Source organism: Pongo pygmaeus, chromosome 15, assembly GCF_028885625.2.
Source record: "Pongo pygmaeus isolate AG05252 chromosome 15, NHGRI_mPonPyg2-v2.0_pri, whole genome shotgun sequence".
NCBI classification, from domain to species: domain Eukaryota; kingdom Metazoa; phylum Chordata; class Mammalia; order Primates; family Hominidae; genus Pongo; species Pongo pygmaeus.
The window spans coordinates 29,406,782-29,429,628 of NC_072388.2; the positions used below are offsets into that span (position 1 = coordinate 29,406,782).

The window sequence follows — 22,847 nt, forward strand, 5'->3', positions numbered from 1 at the left end:
AACAAAATAGTTATTGAGCACCTACAATGAGTCTTGCTCTGTCGCCCAGGCTGGAGTGCAGTGGTGCAATCTCGGCTCACTGCAACCTCTGCCTCCCGGGTTCAAGCAAATTCTTATGCCTCAGCCTCCTAAAAAGCTGGAATTACACCCAGTTAATTTTTGTGTTTTTTTGTAGAGATGGGGTTTTGCTACGTTGGCCAGGCTGGTCTCGAACTCCTGGCCTCGAGTGATGTGTCTGCCTTGGTCTCCCAAAGTGCTAGAATTATAGGCATGGGCCACCATGCCCAGCCTGGAAACAGAAACTTTTTAAATGCTTTTTTTTTTTTTTTTTTGGTAAATTACTTCTTCCATGATTAGAGGGACTATCTTCAAACCAGCACAAATATTTCGTAAATAATATCTGACTATTTTCTAACCAATTGAGTAATTTGTTGCACAATAAGCCATCTCACATCTTTCAGCAAGAAATACGTTAAATTTGAATAGTAAAGACATTACACAATTAGGCTTAGGACAAAATTAAAATTTGCCTGAAATATTTCTTTGGGGGAGAGGACACCACACTTCTACTCAATGAAGAGAAACATTTTTACAGTCCAGAGGTCTTTTATTTTTATTTTTTATTTTTTTGAGATGGAGTCTTGCTCTGTCGCCCAGGCTGGAGTGCAGTGGCACAATCTCTACTCACTGCAAGTTCCACTTCCTGGGTTCACGCCATTCTCCTGCCTCAGCCTCCCAAGTAGCTGAGACTACAGGTGCCTGCCACCACGCCCAGCTAATTTTTTGTATTTTTAGTAGAGACAGGTTTTCACCACGTTAGCCAGGATGGTCTTGATCTCCTGACCTCGTGATCCGCCCACCTCAGCCTCCCAAAGTGCTGGGATTACAGGCGGGGGCCACCGCGCCTGGCTATTTTTTTTAAACACCTATTATGCATGAATTCATAGAGAAGAGGTTCCAGCAGCTCAGGCTCCTTTCCCTTGGTTTTCACACAGTGCGCTTGTCTGGGTGGAACAGGCTGGCACTTCAGCTAAATGCGCGTACCTTTCTCTTTGGCTTCCTTCTTTTTCTGATCATTTTCCTTCATGTGTTTCAGGAAGCTATCTCGGCTCTTAGAGTGCTTAATGTGCTCAGTATGTACATTAATTCTCTTGGTAAGAATCTTGCCCTTGTTTTTTACAACAATGCCATTAGCCGGGTGTGGTGGCGTGTGCCTGTAATCCCAGCCACTCAGGGGGGCTGAGGCAGGAGAATCGCTTGAACCTGGGAGGCGGAGGTTGCAGTGAGCCGAGATCACGCCACTGCACTCCAGCCTGGGCGACAGAGCGAGACTCTGTCTCAAAAAAAACAAAAACAAAAACAAAAAAACAACAATGCCAACAGCATGCTGGGTAACAGTAGACTCTTCCAGTTTAGCCACAGTAACACTTGTGGGGCATTCCTTTTTGAACAGTACCCATTCCCTTAATGTCTACAATATCACCTCTCTTTTAGATCTGCATATACGTGGCCAAAGGAACAACTCCATGTTTTCTAAAAGACCTAGAAAACAGCTATCGGGTATCTCTCCTCCTTTCCTTTGGATTAGTCATTTTGGTGAATTACTAGAAGATTGGTGGTTCAGGCCAAAAGGCAATGCTAACTATTCTTTACAAGAATACAAGATAATATATTCCCTCTATCAGTCTTGACAGTATAGTTGTACATTTTCAACTTACATAACATAAAAACATACTTATTCTAAAAACATAAAAAAACAGTCTTCTTACCTTGAGGCACCAAATGCTGTACATGTGAAATAAAGCTGTCTAGTTTCAAATGGTATTAGAAAAGGACATTTGCTGGTTAATTGTTCACACCAGTCTGGCAGAGCCCCACTTGCCAATGCCAATGGTTCCTGCAAATTAACAAATAATAATGTGTTAGTGCTATAAGGCATTCATGCATGCATGCATTCATTCATTCATTCATTTTTTTTTCTGAGACAGAGTCTCACTCTGTTGCCCAGGCTGGTGTGCAGTGGTACGATCTCAGCTCATTGCAGCCTCTGCCTCCTAGGTTCAAGTGATTCTCCTGCCCTAGCCACCCAAGTAGCTGGGATTATAGGCGTGTGCCACCGTGCCCAGCTAATTTTTGTATTTTTAGTAGAGACGGGGTTTCACCGTATTGGCCAGGCTGGTCTCAAACTCCTAGCCTCTAACGATACACCCATCTTGGCCCCCAAAATGCTGGAATTACAGGCGTGAGCCACCACACCTGACCCTATAAGGCAATTATTAAAAATGACCAAGTCAATTATAAACCTGTAATTAGGAAATAAATGCAAAGGACCATATAGCTCAAATTACCAGTCAGAGGGAAGGGAAAGATGGTGAGAGGTAGAAAAGAAAGCAAATGGAATATTAGGAAAAGTCCAATAGTAACAGAACGAAGAGTTCAGCTGTCTGATTTTATTACCTCAATCTGCTGTAATATTTTTGTTGTAATTTTTTTGCTAGTGAATTCATCTGGTGGAAAAGTAAACTGAGGCTGTTCATCACCATCTATAAAATTAATTAATAAAATTAATAAAAATATAAACTGACTTGCTTTAAAACCGCTATAGAAATGAAACAAGGCTTCTTACGGACCTTCCTGGGATATTCTTGAATAAGGGTCACTTGCAACTATATACAGAATACGCAGAAGCTGAAGGACATCTTCTACTCCACAAGAGTTCTGTCCATTGCCTGCTTTGGCCTGAGGTTGTTCTTTTGTTAAATTAAGAATATCACTACTTTGAAGAGTAGAAATGGCCCCCTGGTTTAACCCAGACTTTGTTCCATGCTCACAAAAATCCTATAGAAACAATTAGAAAAACTGGCCATTAATCACATTTTCAAGAAAAACAGTGTATCATTCTATCAATACCACTATGAAAGGGCTGGAATTTTTTAAAGTGCCTTCTTTTTAAATAAAAACATAACACAAGACATAAATCAAGGCATTCTAAACCATTAAAATTCCCAAATAAAATATAACCACTCTAAGCCACGGTCAAAGTCTGTATTCAGATCCAATGCTACGAGCCATATTTGAAATTTTAGAATTTGTGCATTAACAGTGTTAATTCAACCTCATTTCTAAAATTATGTCTCAATGAACTGCTGTTCCTTAAGAAGCTTCCAAAGCTGCAAAACAAAGCACGAAGCTGTTTGCAATCAAAATAGTGTTTTGATGCCAATATATACCTTATATGCAGCTATGAGCTGAGAACAATTTCTGTTTTTCCTAATACTTTTATTAGTGCCAGTTAATTTCCAGTGGCGCAGGAAAGCAGCGTCTGCATTCTTCTGCAGGTAGGTTATCAAGTCATTCTTTGGTAATTCATCAGTGCCAAGGTACTGCTCCACATGCTCTATAGACCAGCAACCCTACAACAGGAAAAACCAAATGTTGGCCTTTCCCAATCATAAAGTCTATGATATTTCACATGCATTACATGAGGTAGCTTTAAGATCATGCACTTACTCTAATCTAAAGAATTCCATGTTAGTCATTATTCCCTTCAACGTTCAATTGCAATATTGTGTTAGTTTTACTATCTTTCTTCTTTTAACTAAATAGCCAAGAGTAAGACCAATGTTCTAAAAATAACTTACCATTTTTCCATTTTCCTTTTCTTTATCAGAATCCTTCATTTCTCTGTACATGATTCTAAACATGAAGATATTCAAGTTAATTCATATATAATTTGTGATTATTTCCAATAAGGCTTCAATTCTTTAAAAAAAAAATGAATGTCATTCACTAGACATATGCCTCCACTGAACACTGAACTCAAGGAGAATTCTTTTTTTCTATATTTTTTGTAGAGATAAGGTTTTGCTATGTTGTCCAGGCTAGTTTCAAACTCCTGGTTTCACGCGATGCTCCTGCCTTGGCCTCCCAACGTGCTGGGATTAAGTTGTGTTACAACACCCAGCCTCAAGGAGGATTTTTAAGAAAAAATGTTAATTTGTTAAACATAAGGCAAAGTAGCAGAAACCATATTCCTGAATTATGATTTATAAATTTAGCATTATTACAAAGAAAGCGTGTATCAAATCTAGAACTTTTAAAGATATGACTGTATCAAGTGTTATGCAGCATTAGGTGATTTGGTGGTTGTGAAACATCGAGTGCATTACATAAAACAAAATGGTATAGCCTACTATCTACCCAGGCTATGTGTTATAGCCTATTGTTCCTAGGCCACGAACCTTAACAGCATATCACTGTACTGAATACTATAGGCAACTGTAACACAATGGTATTTGTGTATCTAAACATAAAAAAGGTACAGTAAAAATATGATTTTATAATCTTATGGGACCCCTGTCGTACATGGTCCATCACTGACTGAAAAGTTGTTATGTAGCACATGGCTATAACTGTTGTAAAAATACAATGGGATAAGAAACAGGTTCTCTGTGTCTAGATGGAAAGAAGGATAGAAATAACAATGATCAGGAGTGCTTATGTTCAAATAAGGCAGTTGAGATCAATTTTTAAACTGCAATAAAAATTGAAGGGAGGTTTTCCTAGCTCTTGGGAACTTGGGGAAAAAAAACTAAGGGCGGAAGAATACCATTATGATTTTCTGTTCTATCTCAAAAGGACCTACATTACTTTTATTGGCCATTACATAAGATTATCAGTGATGTTAACAGAACATCAGAAAACATACTAATAGAAGTGAAGTTACAGTAAGAATGATGATATAATTTATTATTATTAAATAACAACTACTTTATAGATAACATTTACTGAGCACTTAATATATCCTAGGGGGTATTGAAAACACTTTGCAGGCCAAGCACAGAGGCTCAACACCTGTAATCCCAGCACTTTGGGAGGCTGAGGTGGACGGATCACTTGAGCTCAGAAGTTCGACACCAGCATCGGCAACATGGTAAAAACCCCATCCCTACAAAAAATACAAAAATTAGCTAGGCCTGGTGGTGCACACCTGTAGTCCCAGCTACTCAGGGGGCTTAGGTGCGAAAATCACCTGAGCTTGTGGAGTTTGAGGCTGCAGTGAGCCATGATCGCACCACTGCACTCCAGCCTGGGCAAGAGAGAGAGACCTTGTCTCAGAAAAAAAGAAAAGTAAAGAAAACACTTTATACATGTTAATTCATTAATTCCTTAAAACCACTCTCATTTTATAGATTAGGAATGTGAGGCACAAAAATGTTAAATAAATTTACCCTAAGTCATTGATAATTATTTGTACAAAGAAAGGCAGGTGTTAAACCACACACCCCCAAAATAAAGAACAGAAAGAAGATATTTAGTACTCATACACGATCTTAGTCAAAGAATTCAAATGATGCTCTTTTCAACAATTACGTAAGAAGCTAGTATAGACTGTAAATTTCCTTCTACTTCTAAAACTTTAATCACTCTACACCAAGAGTCCCAAACACTATTAACTGTTCCTGTAAGCCAACAGGATAAAAACAAAATCTTTTCTGTTCCTATAATCCAAAATAAATGCAATGATTCTTGGCTCTACACTAGGACATTATCTACCAAAAAATTAAGTTAAAATTTCTTACGTGTATGTGGGCTCCCAAATACGCCTAAGTTTATCTGATTTCACATTGCCATTACAGGACAATTGAAGCAATTTTTGTACATAGTAAAAGATGGTTGATCTGAAATTGGTGAGTGGTAATTCAACTTCACGAGTCGTTCCAAGACCTGTTACTTTCAAAGTGAGAGCTAATCGAGGTGACGGAGTACATTCAACTTCTTCCAAGAGCTCTGAATGAGGGGTCCCTAAAAATTTGGAAAATGGGTGAAAAACAATTATACTAAAACAAGCAGTCCAAGAAAGGCCACTACACTAGGCGACAAGGCTACATGAAATCCAAACCTCTCTGCCATACGTTAGCTAAAGGATGTCAGCTACTTAAGACTCTCTAGGCCTCGACATTTTTGTTTTCTGTTTTTTTTTTTTTTCTTTTTTTGAGATGGAGTCTTGCTCTGTTGCCCAGGCTGGAGTGCAGTGGCGCGATCTCAGCTCACTGCAACCTCCGCCTCCCAGGTTCAAGCAATTCTCCTTCGTCAGCCTCCCGAGTAGCTGGGATTATAGGTGCCCAACACCACATCTGGAAAATTTTTGTATTTTTAGTAGAGATGGCGGGGTTTCACCATGTTGGCTAGGCTGGTCTCAAACTCCTAATCTCAAGTGATCTGCCCGCCTCAGATTCCTGAAGTGCTGGGATTACTACAGGCATGAGCCACTGCACCCAGCCTGTTTTCCGTGTCTTTTGTAATGGAAATAATTACACCTATGTTACTGAAAGAGTGCTAGAACAGAATACATGTGTATGATAGAGAGCTCTCTCATTTTTATATGAAAATAATACTAACTGTATGAATACTTAGGAAACATTTTAATTTTATAAATGAGGCCAGGAGCGGTGGCTCATGTCTGTAATCCCAACACTTTGGGAGGCCGAGGCGGGTAGATCACTTGAGGTCAGGAGTTGAGACCAGCCTGGGCAACACAGTGAACCCCGTCTCTACCAAAAATGCAAAAATTAGCTGGACATGGTGATGCCTGCCTGTAGTCCCAGCTACTCAGGAGGTTGAGGCAGGAGAATCACTTGAACCTGGGAGTGGAGGTTGCAGTGAGCCGAGATCACACCCCTGCACTCCAGCCTGGGTGACAGAACGAGACTCCGTCTCAAAAAAAATTTTTTTATAAATGAGAAAACTAAAATTATCCATACTCAGAGAAAACCACACATTCTGGGCCAATGACGTGTCAACCTTTTATCACACTGAATAACTGCATCATGAGGTAAACACATATACACACGCAAATATAATTAGTTTCATAATGTATTTGGAGAATGCTCTCATTTTTTATTAGCTCATGAATGTTTTCTTCATTATGATGATCGTCTTCTAAAATATTATGTCTTTCACTGCACAATATCCCACTGTACCTAAACAGAGGCATATCCCTGTTACTGGACATAATTAAGGTCATTTCCAATTTTTTGAAAATATAAATACTTCTGCAGTCATCTATGTGTACAAAACGGGGTACAGAGCTAATATTTAAAATTACCAATGGCAACAACACTTTCTCAGAAGATACAAAATATACTGACAGAGATCTCTACAAAAAGTTTGTGCCTATTTATACTCTCTAGAATATGTTTTCCTTTTTTATAATTTATTTTTTTTCTCTGAGATCCAAAGAAACAAGATTTTCCTTTTTGAATGGACCTTAGAACAAACACCTTGATTCAGTCTATCTATCCTCCCCAAAGAACATTTATACTACCGAGTATACTTACTTTCATATTTAATACAGGTGTCTTTTTTTTTTTTTGAGAGAGAGAGTCTCACTCTGTCACCCAGGCTGGAGTGCAGTGGCGTGATCTCGGCTCACTGCAACCTCTGCCTCCCGGGTTCAAGCAATTCCTCCTGCCTCAGCCTCCTGAGTAGCTGGGATTACAAGCACGCACCACCAAGCCTGGCTAATTTTTGTATTTTTAAGTAGAGACGGGATTTCACCATGTTGGTCAGGCTGGTCTTGAACTCCTGACTTTGTGATCCACCCACCTCGGCCTCCCAAAGTGCTGGGATTACAGGCGTGAGCCACCGTGCCCAGCCTAATACTATCAGGCTAAAAAATACACTCCTCACTTAATCAACAATTTAAATTTTTGTTAAGGATAATTTACTGATTATAATAGCTGACATTTATTGAGATACACATCAGGCAGCATGCTAAGCACTTTACATACCTTACTTCATTTAAGCTTTTTAACAACCTTGTCAAACAGGGACCTTTATTCTCTCACGTAAGAGATGAAGAAATTCAAGCTTGGATAGTTTTGGTGACTTACCCAACGTATCAGTTTCCTACTGCTGCTATAAAATATTACCACAAATTGGGTGGTTTAAAACAACACAAACTTGCCAGGCACAGTGGCTCACGCCTGTAAATCCCAGCACTTTGGGAGGCCGAGGTGGGCGGATCACTTGAGGTCAGGAGTTCGAGACCAGCCTGGCCAACATGGTGAAACCCCGTCTCTACTAAAAATACAAAAATTAGCTGGGCATGGTGGTGCATGCCTGTAATCTCAGCTACTCGGGAGGTTGAGGCAGGAGAATTGTTTGAACCTGGGAGGTGGAGGGTGCAGTGAGCTGAGGCTGTGCCACTGCACTCCAGCCTGGGTGACAAAACAAGACTTCATCTCAAGAAAAAAAAAAAAAAAACTACCACAAATTTATTTTCTCACAGTTCTAGAGGTCGAATGCCTAAAATGGATTTGCAGGGCTTTATTCTTTCTAGAGGCTCTAGAGAAGAATCTGTTTCCTTGCCTTTTCTAGCATCTAGGAGCTGCCCACATTCCTTGGCTCACTGCTCACCGTCACTCTGACTCCTGTTTCCTTAGTCACATGTTCTTCTCTGACTCCTGCCTCTTGTGAGTACACTGTGTCCACTTGGATTATCCAGGATTATCTCCCCTTCTCAAGATCCCTAATTACATCTCCAAAGTCTCTTTTGTCTGCTTTGATAGTATATCATAAGTTCCACAGGTTAGAACCTGAATGATTTTGGAGAGCAATTAGTATGCCTACCACAATCTAAAATAGAGTTTTGTAAGGGATAAGGTTGTCACCCAGGCCGACTGACTCTAGAGGGCATAACTGTAACCGTTAGATAGCCTTTCAAAACTGAGAGGAATAAATCCTTAGGAACTTTGATCCAATAGAAAATACAATAAAAATTTCCCACCTTTAAATGGGACTTTGCCTTAAAAATTGCACAGATACAAAACACATGTTGGTTTTTAAAATTTGAAATAATTTGCAATTTGCTCCTTTAAAAAAACCTTTACTTTTTAAAGAATTTGTGGCTGACTAAAAAAATTTTTTTATAACCTACATACACAAAACTAAAAAAAAATTTTTAATAACGTGCATACACAAGCAGCACTTTACTTTTCATATCTGATTTAGTATGTATTAAAATTAAATCACAAAACCAAAACATCCTGTACCTGGGGGTGGTATTTCTAGATCCGTTGTCTGCTGGACATTAGTACGACCAGGTCTAGGATCAAAAGCAGGAACCAATGCAGAAAACTGTCTCTTTAACACATAATCATCATCCCATGTTCTCCGGCGTCCTCCTTTAGTTTCGTACTCTTCTTCTTCCTATCAAAATAAAATTTCACACACAAACATAAGACGCAAAATTTCATTGTTGCAAAAGCAATGTGTTATTTAGAACTACTGCATTTCCTTAGCCATATTTCTTAAACCCAAAATGAGCTAACCTAAACATGTATAGATACATACATTTCTTTTTTTTTTTTTTTTTTGAGACAGAGTCTCACTCTGTCGCCAGGCTGGAGTGCAGTGGCGTGGTCTCGGCTCACTGCAACCTACGCCTCCTGGGTTCAAGCAATTCTCTGCCCCAGCCTCCCAAGTAGCTGGGATTACAGGCATCCGCCACCACGCCTGGATAATTTTTTGTATTTTTAGTAGAGACGGGTTTCACCGTGTTAGCCAGGATGGTCTCGATCTCCTGACCTCGTGATCCGCCCACCTCGGCCTCCCAAAGTGCTGGGATTACAGGCGTGAGCCACCGCGCCCGGCCTGATACATACATTTCTTAATCATTTCAGTTTACCCAAAGTAAGTTGCATCAGTGATGGTTATACAAATCTACACATTTCACCAAATGATAACCATTCATGGCCAGGTGTGGTGGCTCAAGCCTGTAATCCCAGCACTTTGGGAGGCTGAGGCAGGTGAATCACAAGGTCAGGAGTTCGAGACCAGCCTAGCCAACATGGTGAAACCTCGTTTCTACTAAAAATACAAAAAATTAGCTGGGCATAGTGGCGTGCGCCTGTAATCCCAGCTACTCGGGAGGCTGAGGCAGGAGAACTGCTTGAACCTGGGAGGCGGAGGTTGCAGTAAGCCAAGATCATGCCTCTACACTCTGCACTCCACCCCGGGAGACAGAGTGAGACTCTGTCTCAAAAAAAAAAAAAAGATAACCATTCACAAACATCCTCAATTTCCTGGCTTTGTTACTGTACTAAAATTAGGTAATATGAAACTAGCCAATGGGAAAAATTAGGTAAAGGGCACATAAAACCTCTCTGGAGTATTTTTGCAACCTCCTATGAACCTATAATTATTTTAAAATAAGTTGGTTTTTAAAATGTAAATTATATTTTGTACTGAATTACTTACAAATAAAAGGCTGGGGAGTTGCTTTAAATTACTATGAGGCAGATAGCATGTAAGTACACACGTGCACATCCACAGTTTGGTTTAAACACTTAACTGAAACAAACTGACATTTGACAGCTCTGGTTCCAGAATGTTTGGGTTTGCATCCTGGAACCAAAATTACTATTACCTGTATGACTTTTAGCAATTACTTCATCTGAAAATTAGGGCTAATAATAACCCTAAAAAGGCTGTTGGAAAGAATTAGTTAATATACATAAAGTATTAAGAACTATGCTGGCCAGGCACAGTGGCTCATGCCAAGGCAGGCGGACTGCTTGAGCCCAGGAGTTCAAGAACAGCCTGGGCAATGAAGCGAAATCCTGTCTCAAAAACAAAAACAACTCTAGCACTTAGTTAGTGATCAGTAAGTGTTAGCTATTAATAAACTACTACCGCTGCATCTACTACCACTTCTACTACTACTAAAACTACAAATCTTAGATACTACAATTAACCACTTTAATGTATGTGTATTATTACCCAAAGCAACGTAAAGGGGTTTCAAGCATTAAACTCCTGCATGCATTATGTCACAGCAATCATGGATTCTATATGGAATATGAAATGCAACCAGTAGGGGAAGTTTCTTTGTGTAACTGTTTGGAGCTCCCTCCTCTCACCCCTTCCACACTGCACATTTTTGTAGGCATTTAGGTTGGTGCTTTACTATAAAAGGGAAAAATATACATATGGTAGGGAAGATAAACATGAAGATATTACCTGCTCCCCAATAGGTCGGCTCCCTGCTCCAGCAGGTACCTGTGGTAGCTGCGAGGTAACAGCATGATGCGTTACATCAGAGCGGGAGCCAGCTCGACGTTGCAGGGATGGGCGTCTCAGAATCTAAAATAAAACAATCCCAAGAGATACATGTCTAATTATTTGACCCATATATGCCCCCTTTCAGCCATGACCTGAATATATTAACCCCTATTAACAAAAGTGTCACTGAAAACTTTTTCATTAGCCAACTTCAGAAAAGTTATGAGTTCAATGTTTTAAATTCATCATGCATTTTATACTAACCTCCTTCATAAGAAGTATTGTGTTTTCTTAGCAACGATATACTAAAAGCATTTTTAAAATTTCTTTACTCCATTAAAACTCAACTTATCAATTTTTTTGAAATCTAGTAACATTTTATAAAGAGAAATTTTAAATTTACAGTTAGTTACAATAAAGGGTATTTTTTAGGCACAATTTTCAATTAGAAGACAATCTCAGTGGTTACATTTTGAGAGTTCTGGATCACATTGCCTATGCTTGGGTCCTCACTCTTCCACTTAACTCTGATGATAAGGGCAAATTATTTTTTTTTATGCCTCTACTTCATTCCTTCATGTGACAACTGATGAAAAAACAGATGGACTCTGCTTGCAAAACCATAGGTACTAAAAAACAAACTGCTGGGCCACTTCAGCCTCTTGAGTAGCTGCAATTACAAGCACGAGCCACTGCACTGGGTAAGTTTCATTGTGTGTGTGTGTGTGTGTGTGTGTGTGTATGTCAGGGTCTCATTCTGTGGCTCAGGCTGGAGTGCAGTGAGCAGTGTGTGTGTGTGTGTGTGAGATTCTGTGGCTCAGGCTGGAGTGCAGTGATGCAATTATAGCTCACGGCAGCACGAGCAACTGCACTAATTTCATACACGTGTGTACGTGTATACGTGTGTGTGTGTGTGTGTGTGTGTGTCATTCTGTGGCTCAGGCTGGAGTGCAGTGACGCAATTATAGCTCACTGCAGCCTGCAACTCCTGGACCCAAGTGATTTTTTACCTCAGCCTCCCAAGTAGCCAGGACTACAAGTGTCAAAGTGTGGGACTACAGGCATAAGCCCTATACCCAGCCTAATTTCACACCCTTTTAAGCCTGTTAAAACATCATGTGACATTCTATAATTTTTCAAATATAAGCAACTTATTTTCTTTAAGTGGAGAATCATAAATGTTCAGATTAAAACCGCTTTTCTTAATTAACTACATTTTTTATACCGGTGCCACATTTCCTTGCTTCGAAGTTTGATTATGACTTAGCTTTTCCTTTCTTCATTTCAATTATTAACATCCTATCTTTGTAAAGAGAATGGGGTACTCTCTCTACCATAACCTCCTCGTATTCTTGGTCCTCCTGATTGTCATCTTCATTCTCATCATCTTCTTCATCTGGCTCAGGTAAGTCCTCATCATCATCGAGCTCAGCCAACAGAGTACTGGCACGGCAGCTATCAAGGAAATCTTGAAAACAAAACCCACAACCTTACGTCAACACAATTAAGAAAGCATAACAAAGGAACTTTGCACTTTAGGTTTTTACAAAACAAAAGTAAAATTCAAAAGGGACAAGTGTTGCGTTCTGCCATCACATACAAGATAAGCACAGACACAAGCATGACAAAAACAAGTGATAAAGGACAAACATAAACTGAACCTGAATTACAAAATCATAATATAAAAGGATAACCATGTGGGACTATTTAAAAAACAATAACCAAAAAAACAAACCTTTACACCAGCCCCGGCAACTCCATCTCAAAACAAAAAACAAAAACAAAACCCAAAAAAACCCCTATCATCATTCTCTGAATAAGTCACAGGAAGCAGACACGGTAGAAAAGAGAACACTTTGGAGTTATTCATTCCTCCAACAAATACCTAGTAAGCATATACTATGTGCCAAGAACAGTGTTAGGCACCAGGTATATAAAGTTGTAAACAAAGAAGACATGGTCTGAGTCCCCATGAAGCTCACAGGGAGAGACACATTTAACAAGTAAACAAATGAATATATAAATATAACCTGTAAAAGATCTTATGAGGAAAAACAGAATTAAGTCAATCAGTGAAAAACAGGGCTTAGATATGTGACCTGGTAGGTTACTTAAAAACAATGACTACTTAAGATAATGCCTATTTACTATGGAATAATGTATGTGGCATCTTTCATGTTACCCATATTATCTAGCACATAAGGAAGTTCAAAATAACTTGAATCATTTTTATCTCCTTCCTTCTTACAATCTCTTGCCTTTGACGGAGACTGGGTCAAATTACATTGTCCTGCATAAATGAAGATGCTGACAAACTGTTCTTCATAAAAACTGAAAAAAAGAGGACTAAAGGGATTAAAACAGAAGTTTTTACTGGATCTGGAAAAAAAATAGTCAAATATAATATCAGAATTGCACAAAGGATAAAAAACAAAATACTTTATATTCCTAAAGAACATCCAGAAGACAATTTATAAATACTCAGAAACTTACACCTGCAGACCACTGAACCAAATGGTTTTTAGTCCAATAATTACACAGGACTAAATATTCAGTGCCTTTTACTGGATGGCCAGTAGAAGAGGCCTGCCATTATATTCCATTAGTTTCTAAGGGTCCACATTTTTTTGTTGTTATCAACTTTCTCAGGTTGAAAGGACTACATTTTTAAAACACTGTAATGCTTTGAAATCAGAATGTATCTTACAAACAATGGGAAGTAAGAATTAAATTGCAACATTTTTAACCTTAGTGACAGAAAAAAAATGGTGTGTCTTAACAATCAACAGCATCTTAAATTTGATAAAATATGTTACCCTTTAACACTTGTAAGGCGCCACCTGCAATTTAGGAACTAGTTGTGATTAACATGATGTGGTGGCACACAAAATAAACCAATTCCACTTTGATTTATCTTTTAAGGAACATAATCTAACTTCATATATTGAAATTCTATCTCCAATATGTTACAACTGACTGATGTCCATTTTTTTCTCATCTTCCCTTTTTTACCAGCATTAAAAAGCTCTGTATTTCACAGATTTGACCACATCATAGAATAAAATGTCTCTCAAAACACAACATGGTAGAGTATTCATGCCTGTGGTAAGAGAAAAACCACAAAACACAGTAAAAGTTTGCACAGCATACACAAATGGTATAAACTGATGTTACTCTGATCCTTCACCCCAGCAGTCTTAAAGTGTCTACCAGCTTTAAGAATATAAAAAAGAAAATCTTCTATCATATGTTCTCACTAATAAGTAGGAGCTAAACCTTGGGTACACATGGACATCAAGATGAGAACAGTAGACGCTAGCAACTCCAAAAGGAGTCCAAGAGCGGGCAAGGGCTGAAAACTTCCTATTGGGTACTATGTTCACCATTTGAGTGATAAGATCAATAGAAGTCCAAACCTCAGCATCACACAATATACCCCTGTGACAAACCTGCACATATATCCCCTGAATCTAAAATAAAAATTATATTAATTTTTTTCATCATCTAACAATACATTTTTTTTTTTTGAGATGGAGTCTTGCTCTGTCGCCCAGACTGGAGCACAATGGCACAATCTTGGCTCACTGTAACCTACACCTCCCGGGTTAAAGAGATTCTCCTGCCTCAGCCTCCCAAGTAGCTGGGACTACAGGCGTCCGCCACCATACCCGGCTAGTTTTTTTATTTTTTAATAGAGACGGGTTTCGCCATATTGGCCAGGCTGGTCTCAAACTCCTGACCTTGTGATCTGCCCGGCTCAGCCTCCCAAAGTGCTGGGATTATAGGCGTGAGCCACTGTGCCCGGCCAACAATAAATTTTTTTAAGGCTAGTCAAACCTAACAACAAAATTTAAAAGTCAATCAGTAGTTCTAACTTTTTTTTTTTTTTGAGACAGTCTTGCTCTGTCGCCCAGGCTGGAATGCAAATGGCACAATCTTGGCTCAATGCAACCTCTGCCTCCCAGGTTCAAATGATTCTGGTGCCTTAGCCTCCTACGTAGTTAGGACTGTAGGAGTGGGCCACCACACCTTGCTAATTTTTTGTACTTTAGTAAAGAGAGTTTCACCATGATGCCCAGGCTGGTCTCATACTCCTGACCTCAGGCAATCGGCCTGCTTCAGCCTCTCAAAGAGCTAGGATTACAGGCGTGAGCCACAGCGCCCGGCCAGTTTACTCTTTCCTACCCACGATCACTTCCCATGATCAAGAACTAATGCTTGAAGTTAACATAATAACAAATGAGTAGAGAGGGGCACAGGGCCAGCATGAGAAATAATAAATCAGAAAACGGCTTATGCAATGAATTTATAACACTTTGGTGTAATCATCATCATTTTGCTACACACACGTTTAATAGGAAAAGCAGAAACAGAAATATAATGACTTTCTTAAAACTATGGAACATCATATCAAATTCTTGCTATGAATTAGGAGAGGCTATATTCTCACAAAAATGAAGAAAACATGAAAATGGGGTATACACAAAATAGCACTTTAAAAATGTATCTTCATATAAACTTTGTCTTTAAAATTACTCCCAATTTTTTTTTTAAAGAAAAACAGGCAGTATGATCAAGGATATATGGTAAAGGGTATTCCAAAACAATCGGGATGGAGTGCAATGTTTTTGGAAAGCAATTCAATAATTATTACTTTAGGCATTTATCCTAAGGAAATATACTAAAATACAGTTCAAGAAAGCGCATTCATAATGATGTTTATGGTAATGGAAAAGTTATAACTTAAATATACAAAACCGATAATATTAAATGACGATCATACAGTGAAATATTTGGCAGTCATTTCAAATGTTATAGAAACCCATGCCACATATGGGAAAATATTTTCACAATGTATTGAGTGAAAACAGCTGGCTGAAAAGGATATGATCCTTTTATGTGAAAAAAACAAAAACATACATCAAATGATGTACATCAAATGATTAATACTGGTTGTCTGTGGTAGGTGGGGACTAGATGATTCTAATTTTCTTCTAGTTTCTATACAGAGCATTACTTTTCTAATAAGATAAAATAAGAGAAATAGAAACATAGATTCTATCTTAACTGAATCAAATACATCCCTTTGATTATAGCACGGAAGTCATAAAACTGTTACTGAACTTTCCAAATAAAATTTAATTTGCAAGAATCATGCGTTACCTAACTAAGGAATTACTTCCAAAAGACTGTGATAACAGCATACAAGGAATATCATTTTACAAAGCTTATGAATCTATTACACTTCTTCTCTTAGTGATAAGAGTGTCAAATAGCTTTATGGTTCTTCCACTAAAACTTCTTTTGTGACAAAAGACAAAAAAAAGACACATAAAGTTCCTAGATCTACTTCGTGTATAATCAGATAACTGCAATTTTTAAAAAAATATTTTTTCAGAGATAGGGTCTAGCCCTGTCACTGAGGTTGGGGTGCAGTGGCATGATCACAGCTCACTGGGGCCTTGAACTTCAGGGCTCAAGTAATCCTCTCACCTCAGCCTTCTGAGTAGCATGACATCACACCTGGCTAATTTTGGGGATGTAGGGGTGGTAAAGATGGGGGTCTATGTTGCCCAGACTGGTCTTGAGTTCCTGAGCCTCAAGTGATCCTCCCACCTTGGCGTCCCAAAGTGCTGGGATTATAGGTGCAAGCCACCACTTCTGACAATTTTTTTTTTTTTTTTTTTGAGACGGAGTCTTGCTCTGTCGTCCAGGCTGGAGTGCAGTGGTGCGATCTCGGCTCACTGCAACCCCCACTTCCCGGGTTCAAGCAATTCTCCTGCCTCAGCCTCCCCAGTAGCTGGGATTACAGGCAACCGCCACCACGCCCAGCTAATTTTTAAATATTTTTAGTAGGGACAGGGTTTCACCATGTTGGCCAGGCTGGTTTCGAACTCCTGACCTCAAGTGATCTGCCCGCCTTGGCCTCCCAAAGTGCTAGGATTATAGGCGTGAACCACTGCACCCGGACCCAGAAAATTTTTTAATAGTCTCTCGTATTACTGAGTTTTTTCATATTATATATAAAGATTCTGTATTTGTTTTTTGTTTTTTTTTTTTTTGAGAAGGAGTTTCGCTCTTGTTGCCCAGGCTGGAGTGCAGTGGAGCGATCTCTGCTCACTGTAACCTCCACCTCCTGGGTTCAAGCGATTCTTCTGCCTCAGCCTCCTGAGTAGCTGGGATTACAGGCGTGCGCCACACGCCCAGATAATTTTCTTTTGTATTTTTAGTAGAGATGGGGTTTTACTATGTTGGTCAGGCTGATCTCGAACTCCTGACCTCAACTGATCCACCTGCCTCAGCCTCCCAAAGTGCTGGGATTACAGGCGTTAGCTACTGTGCCTGGCCCAAAGATTTCATATTTATAAGAAAAGAGAATAATTCTCTTTAAACAAAAGTTTAAAATATCAGGAGAAAACATAATAAAAGCATCATTATGAAAGTATCTAAATACTTTCATTTTAAATTACAACTTACCATATAAGGAATATTCTGCTTCCTGACCTGTGTCACTCTCACTGGAAGTTGATGTGAGGCTGGTGGTTAAAGTATTACTTAATGATTGACCAACTGATAAAACTGTTGTTGCTGTAGCTACATTGCTGCTGCTAGTAACACTGGACGTTGACATAGTCACTGTTGATGTAGTACCAGGTGTGGTCAAATTAGGGAAACTCTGAGCACCCATAAGAGGAGAAGCTAAAGACAAAAATGAAGCAAATCAGTACAAATAGGTGAGATTGTAGAAACCTCAGAAAAACCAAGTTTTTTATTTTTTAAAGAGTGAGGTCATAAAACACACTAATAATAAAATGGCTCCTGAAAAGCAACAACTTTGGGAACCCAACTGAAATCCAACTAAAAATTCTTTTCATGGCACTATTATATAATTACTTTGACCTGTTAGCAGCTTAAATTGGAATTTAACTTTCAGAAGCTAAGATCAATGTAGAGTCTAAACAAAAGCTATACTTGTATGATGCTTTGGTTTCACTGCACTATAATATTTAATAGTCATCTATTTCCTCATGCAACTTTGCTTAATGATGTATCATAAAGGAGTGAAAATCAGAAGTATTGTTTTATCCTTCTAGAATAAGAGGTTCTTTATCACACCTACTCTGAATTCTGAAAATATTGATTCTAGAGAACTTAACTTCATATTCCTGAAGTGCTAAATTTGATGTAGCTTTATCTAACATGGTTAATGATCTAGTTAAAAACTGCAGCCAGAACAAGAGACCCTATTTTGCATCCCTCCAAGTGGAAAAAGCATTGGGTTCCAGAAGGAAAAGCTCACTTACTTGCTGTGCTCATCACATTCCTCCCCAAAGTATTAGTGTTGTTATCACTGCTGCTTCGGCTTAGATTCATGTTGTTCGTGGCATTAGTCCGTGCTATGTTTGCCACTCTCCTTACAAAACTCTCCAAGCTAGATGTTTCTCTTGAGGACAGGTTAGGTACACTTGCACTAGAGCTCATAGGGGCCCCAGCAGCCAACAGAGAACTCACTGACAGTCTGTTACTTGCTGAAGAGCTAAGAGGTCGTTGTGAAGCTGCTTCTTTATTAGTTAATTCAGATACTGAACTAACATCAGGAGAACTAACACTGACAATTCCCATGGATATTGCACTAGACTCCCCAGGAGTACGAACAGAACTATCAGGGCCTAACTTCCTTTCAGCATTTTCACTTCCCGTTTCCGCTGTTAAGGTGCTGGTGCTTGCACTGGAAGATGACCCTACTTCTGTTTGAGGGACGTTTTCAGCAGATGAAAGAACAACAATTGGTTCATGGACATCAGCTCCTGAAACTATACTGTGTTCCATTACAATTTCTGATCTCCGTTCCGTTTTGGTCGAACCCAAGCTGATGTCGCTGCTACTGGCCACGCTACACACAGAACTGCTGCTTCCTTTTCTACTTGAGGAGCCTGCAGCAGCAGATGTCTTGTCTGGACAGTTGTTTTTCACCAAGCTGCTCCATGATTGCGTTGTGCCTGAAACAGTGGATGAAACAGGTTTGGGTGATGCCACTGTATCAGGGTCGTACCCTGGTGCAAGCTTGAGGTCAAATTTTCCTTCTGCGCCCATACGGTAAGAGTTTGAGCCACCAGCATCCCAGGTGACATCAATCCAGCCTGGAAAGGGACAGGAGTTTGTGAGACCCAGCAGAAAGCAGATAGGAGCGTGTCAGACAGTAGCTCCACAATATGGGATCAGCTTTTCATCAGTGCTGTCCTTTTCTCAATTTCTATAGTCAATCAAGGTCTGCCAACTAAAATATATGTAAATTTTTGGACTCAATTATTTGACAATATGACTAGCTATCTGAAAGTCTATATTATTTAATTCTCATGATAAAAATATTTTAAGGACAAGAAATATGTACTGTATACAAGGTTTCCAGGAAATGTTTAAAATTCTTCCTTTTATTTCCCTTATTTCTGAACTATTCAGTCTATGACATTTAAAAGCAATGTTAAGGGTCATGTTTAAATCTACTGGGTTATATTTCATTTTTAAAATTATTTGATTTTTAGAGATGAGGTCTTGCGTTGCCCATGCTAATCTTGAACTCCTGGGCTTAAACGATCCTCCCACCTCAGCCTCTGGAGTAGCTGGGATTATAGATGTGAGCCACTGCACCTGGCTTGGTTACTTCTTAAATGGAAGAACTGTTTAAGAAATTTTAAAAGATTGATATACATGGTAAAATACTGCCACTTCAGCAAGTAAACAGAATCTAGGTAAAAGTTTTAAAATTGCTAAATATAATTATGTGTGGTCAAATTTTTTTTCTAGAAAAACATGCCAGCTTACCATTAATTTCTTACCATTAATTTGGGCTAACCTCTCAAAATATGCATATATTACCATAGAAATTTTAGGTCACTAGCTCAAATAAAACACTAAAGTTAGCATTTCGGTTGTGTTCTCAAAGTTCAGTGGTTCCTTGGTTCTCTTACATTAAATAATTAAGTTCAATAAATTTGAATAAACACAGAAAATTATAAAAAAAATTTAAAGAGCATACTGAGCTCTTTTATTAGAAACTATCTGCTAAAGCTAATAACATGTACAGAACTAACGAGCATAATGATATTCAATCTATATGTTTACTTGTAGTAGAAAAATGATACTCTTTTTTTAAAAAGGTAATTAACTTCCAAAAGCAAAAAAAAAAAATTGTCTATTAAAAGCAAATTAATAGATATTTTACAATCTTATTTTAGTGTTATAAGCTATTTCAGGGAAAAACATAAGACATAAAAAACATTTTTTTAGAAGTATAACAAGCCTTTATGAAGTTCTTACCCATACATAAAAGGGGCCCAAGCTCACATACACACCCATCCACACACCCAGATGCCCACCCACACATATACCAAGTTCGTGTATTTATGATGGCACTCAGAGGGAAATAATATTGAATTACCTGTGGGGATTATCTGCATATGTGTTCTTTGAAAGGAAAAGTGACTGCCCCAAATCTACATAAGTAGCTTAGATGAGATTTTTCAATTGCCTCTATTTTTTTCTGTATGCTGAAATAATCTCTGAAGAACCAACATTTAACTATCTCTTCTGCTACATAGAAATGTGTGAGAAAAGGAAAAGTTTCAAAAACATAGCCCAATCTCAAATAAAAGTTACTTTTGTATTGTATTAATTGGCCCAAAAAACATACTCTCTCAACTCCTTCTACACCCAAAAGATAGAGCAAAAAAAAAAAAAAAATAGAGTCAGTAATGAGTATCCATCATTAGAAATGGTTGGCTTAAGTATTTGAAAGCTAAGAACCCTCTCTGACATAGAGACTCAAAGGCATAACTTGATGGGAATGACCATGTTGATTAGGCAAAACTAAATTTCTACATTTGTCAGATTAGCAAAAATAGGCCTTTCTTGAACGCTAAACTCTGAAATTTCTAGGCTAGGTGATTTTGTTTTTCCCATCTGTGGCAGCTAAAACGAACAAACAAAAAAAAAACACTCAAAATATTCAGATGTACATGTTAGCACTCTCTCATAGGGAGGTGCCATACCTCACAGTTCAAATATATTTTATAGATCAGTAACATTATACTGACATGTAATTGCAACTTACTATGCAGCAAAAATGAATCAAGAAGAAAAATAACCTATGGTGTCTATTTACCTTTGTATAGACAATTGCTTAAGCTACTCTGCTTTTAACATTTGTACTTCAATAAAATGCTTATGTATGTATAGGAATGTCACAGTGCAAGATGCTGCTAGTCCAGGCATAAAGTATTAAAATTATTTTGTGAAGATTGGTGGTTGTGTTAAAACGGTTGTGCCATTGTATCTTGGGGAAAAAAAAAAAGATTCTAATTTCCCTATGCAATTGCTTCAGTTGACTCCATCCTGAGAAAAAAGAACTGCATTCACACATCTCTAACTAGCCTCTTCTTATCAAGTCACATACATCAAGGCCAAAACAATTACAGGAAATAGAATAACAACTTTTTAATAAGTATCATCAAGATGCCTAAAAAGAAAATTTGAAATTTTCTGAGTTGAATGGCACTACTATTCAACTCAGTATAACAATAATAGTTGATGTCTCAACTATTACGGTATTTATGAATTTTAGGTTGCTGTAAACCTGTTTTGATTACGATGATTTGCAATTAGGGCATGATACTACATAAATACATTTGGCAGTAAAATAATTCAAGGAATAGAATCTTAAAAGCAATATAGTCAAAGGGTTTATTTGAATAAATAAATGTCTTTACCACATAAAACATGAAATTAAATGTCAGTCATTCTCGTAAGTACTGTCACATTTATTCTAGCTCTTTAAATATGTGGTGTAAGTTGCCAGGTGCGGTGGCTCATGCCTGTAATCCCAGCTCTTTGGGAGGCCGAGGCGGGTGGATCACCTGGGGTCGGGAGTTCGAGACCAGCCTGACCAACATGGAGAAACCCTGTCTCTATTAAAAATACAGAATTAGCCAGGCATGGTGGCCCATGCCTGTAATCCTAGCTAGTCGAGAGGCTGAGACAGTAGAATAGCTTGAACCCGGGAGGCAGAGGTTGCAGTGAGCTGATATCGCGCCATTGCATTCCAGCCTGGGCAACAAGAGCGAGGCTCTGTCTCAAAAAAATATATATATATATATATATTTATGTGGTGTAAGTTGAGAATATAAACATTTTACTTTTTTTAATGCTAAAAACTGATAAAAAATTGATGAAAACAAACCCACTGCTGTTTAGGCAAATTATCTGCTAATAAATCAGCCTTATAGTTTGAAGAAAACAATTAGCCACTATAATTGCTTTAAAGTTAACAGCAGTTTACTAAGTGAATGACTTTGTTAAACTGTGCAGCATCAAAGAAACTTGATTCACATAGCAATATTTAGAAAACATGATAAACTCCTCCCCAAAAAGCAGATAGGCTGAGAAACATTTTGAAATAATAATAATCTACTAACAGATAAAGAGACGATGTTTCTTGCTCCATGCGTTATTAAAAAATAGTAAAAACGTTAATCTTTTTCCTTCTACATGATTTATGATACCATAAAAATTACGGTGTGATTCCTTGAGACTAACAAGATAAAGAAAAACATAAGAAATTAAAATAAAACTCACAGTAAGCTTGCAAATAAACTAGGGGAAAAAACCGCAAGTGTGTCTTGAAGATACTTAACTTATACTAGGCTTGATCACTTCCAAAATATTACCAGTAAGTTTCTAGTCAAAACCCAAGAACTTAAAATTTTCCTTATTTTCTTTACATT

General features: G+C 38.3%; 1 protein-coding gene across 12 annotated transcripts in view; it reads right to left on the reverse strand.

The window, feature by feature from the left end:
• Positions 1–22,847, reverse strand: part of HECTD1 (HECT domain E3 ubiquitin protein ligase 1) — a 111,627-nt gene that overhangs the window by 14,162 nt on the left and 74,618 nt on the right. For 2 of the 12 annotated variants that reach the window (XM_054448300.2, XM_063651503.1), the window contains exons 25-35: positions 18,372–19,067; positions 17,545–17,766; positions 12,408–12,535; positions 11,026–11,148; positions 9,057–9,213; positions 5,583–5,805; positions 3,642–3,696; positions 3,231–3,413; positions 2,631–2,838; positions 2,458–2,543; positions 1,770–1,897 (exon numbers count right to left, since the gene is read on the reverse strand). In XM_054448300.2, the coding sequence (XP_054304275.2) occupies positions 1,770–1,897; positions 2,458–2,543; positions 2,631–2,838; positions 3,231–3,413; positions 3,642–3,696; positions 5,583–5,805; positions 9,057–9,213; positions 11,026–11,148; positions 12,408–12,535; positions 17,545–17,766; positions 18,372–19,067 (2,209 nt within the window). Of the gene's footprint in view, positions 1–1,769; positions 1,898–2,457; positions 2,544–2,630; positions 2,839–3,230; positions 3,414–3,641; positions 3,697–5,582; positions 5,806–9,056; positions 9,214–11,025; positions 11,149–12,401; positions 12,536–17,544; positions 17,767–18,371; positions 19,209–22,847 lie in introns of all 12 variants that reach the window. The other 10 variants (XM_054448299.2, XM_063651502.1, XM_054448298.2 and 7 more) reach the window with 7 other exon arrangements.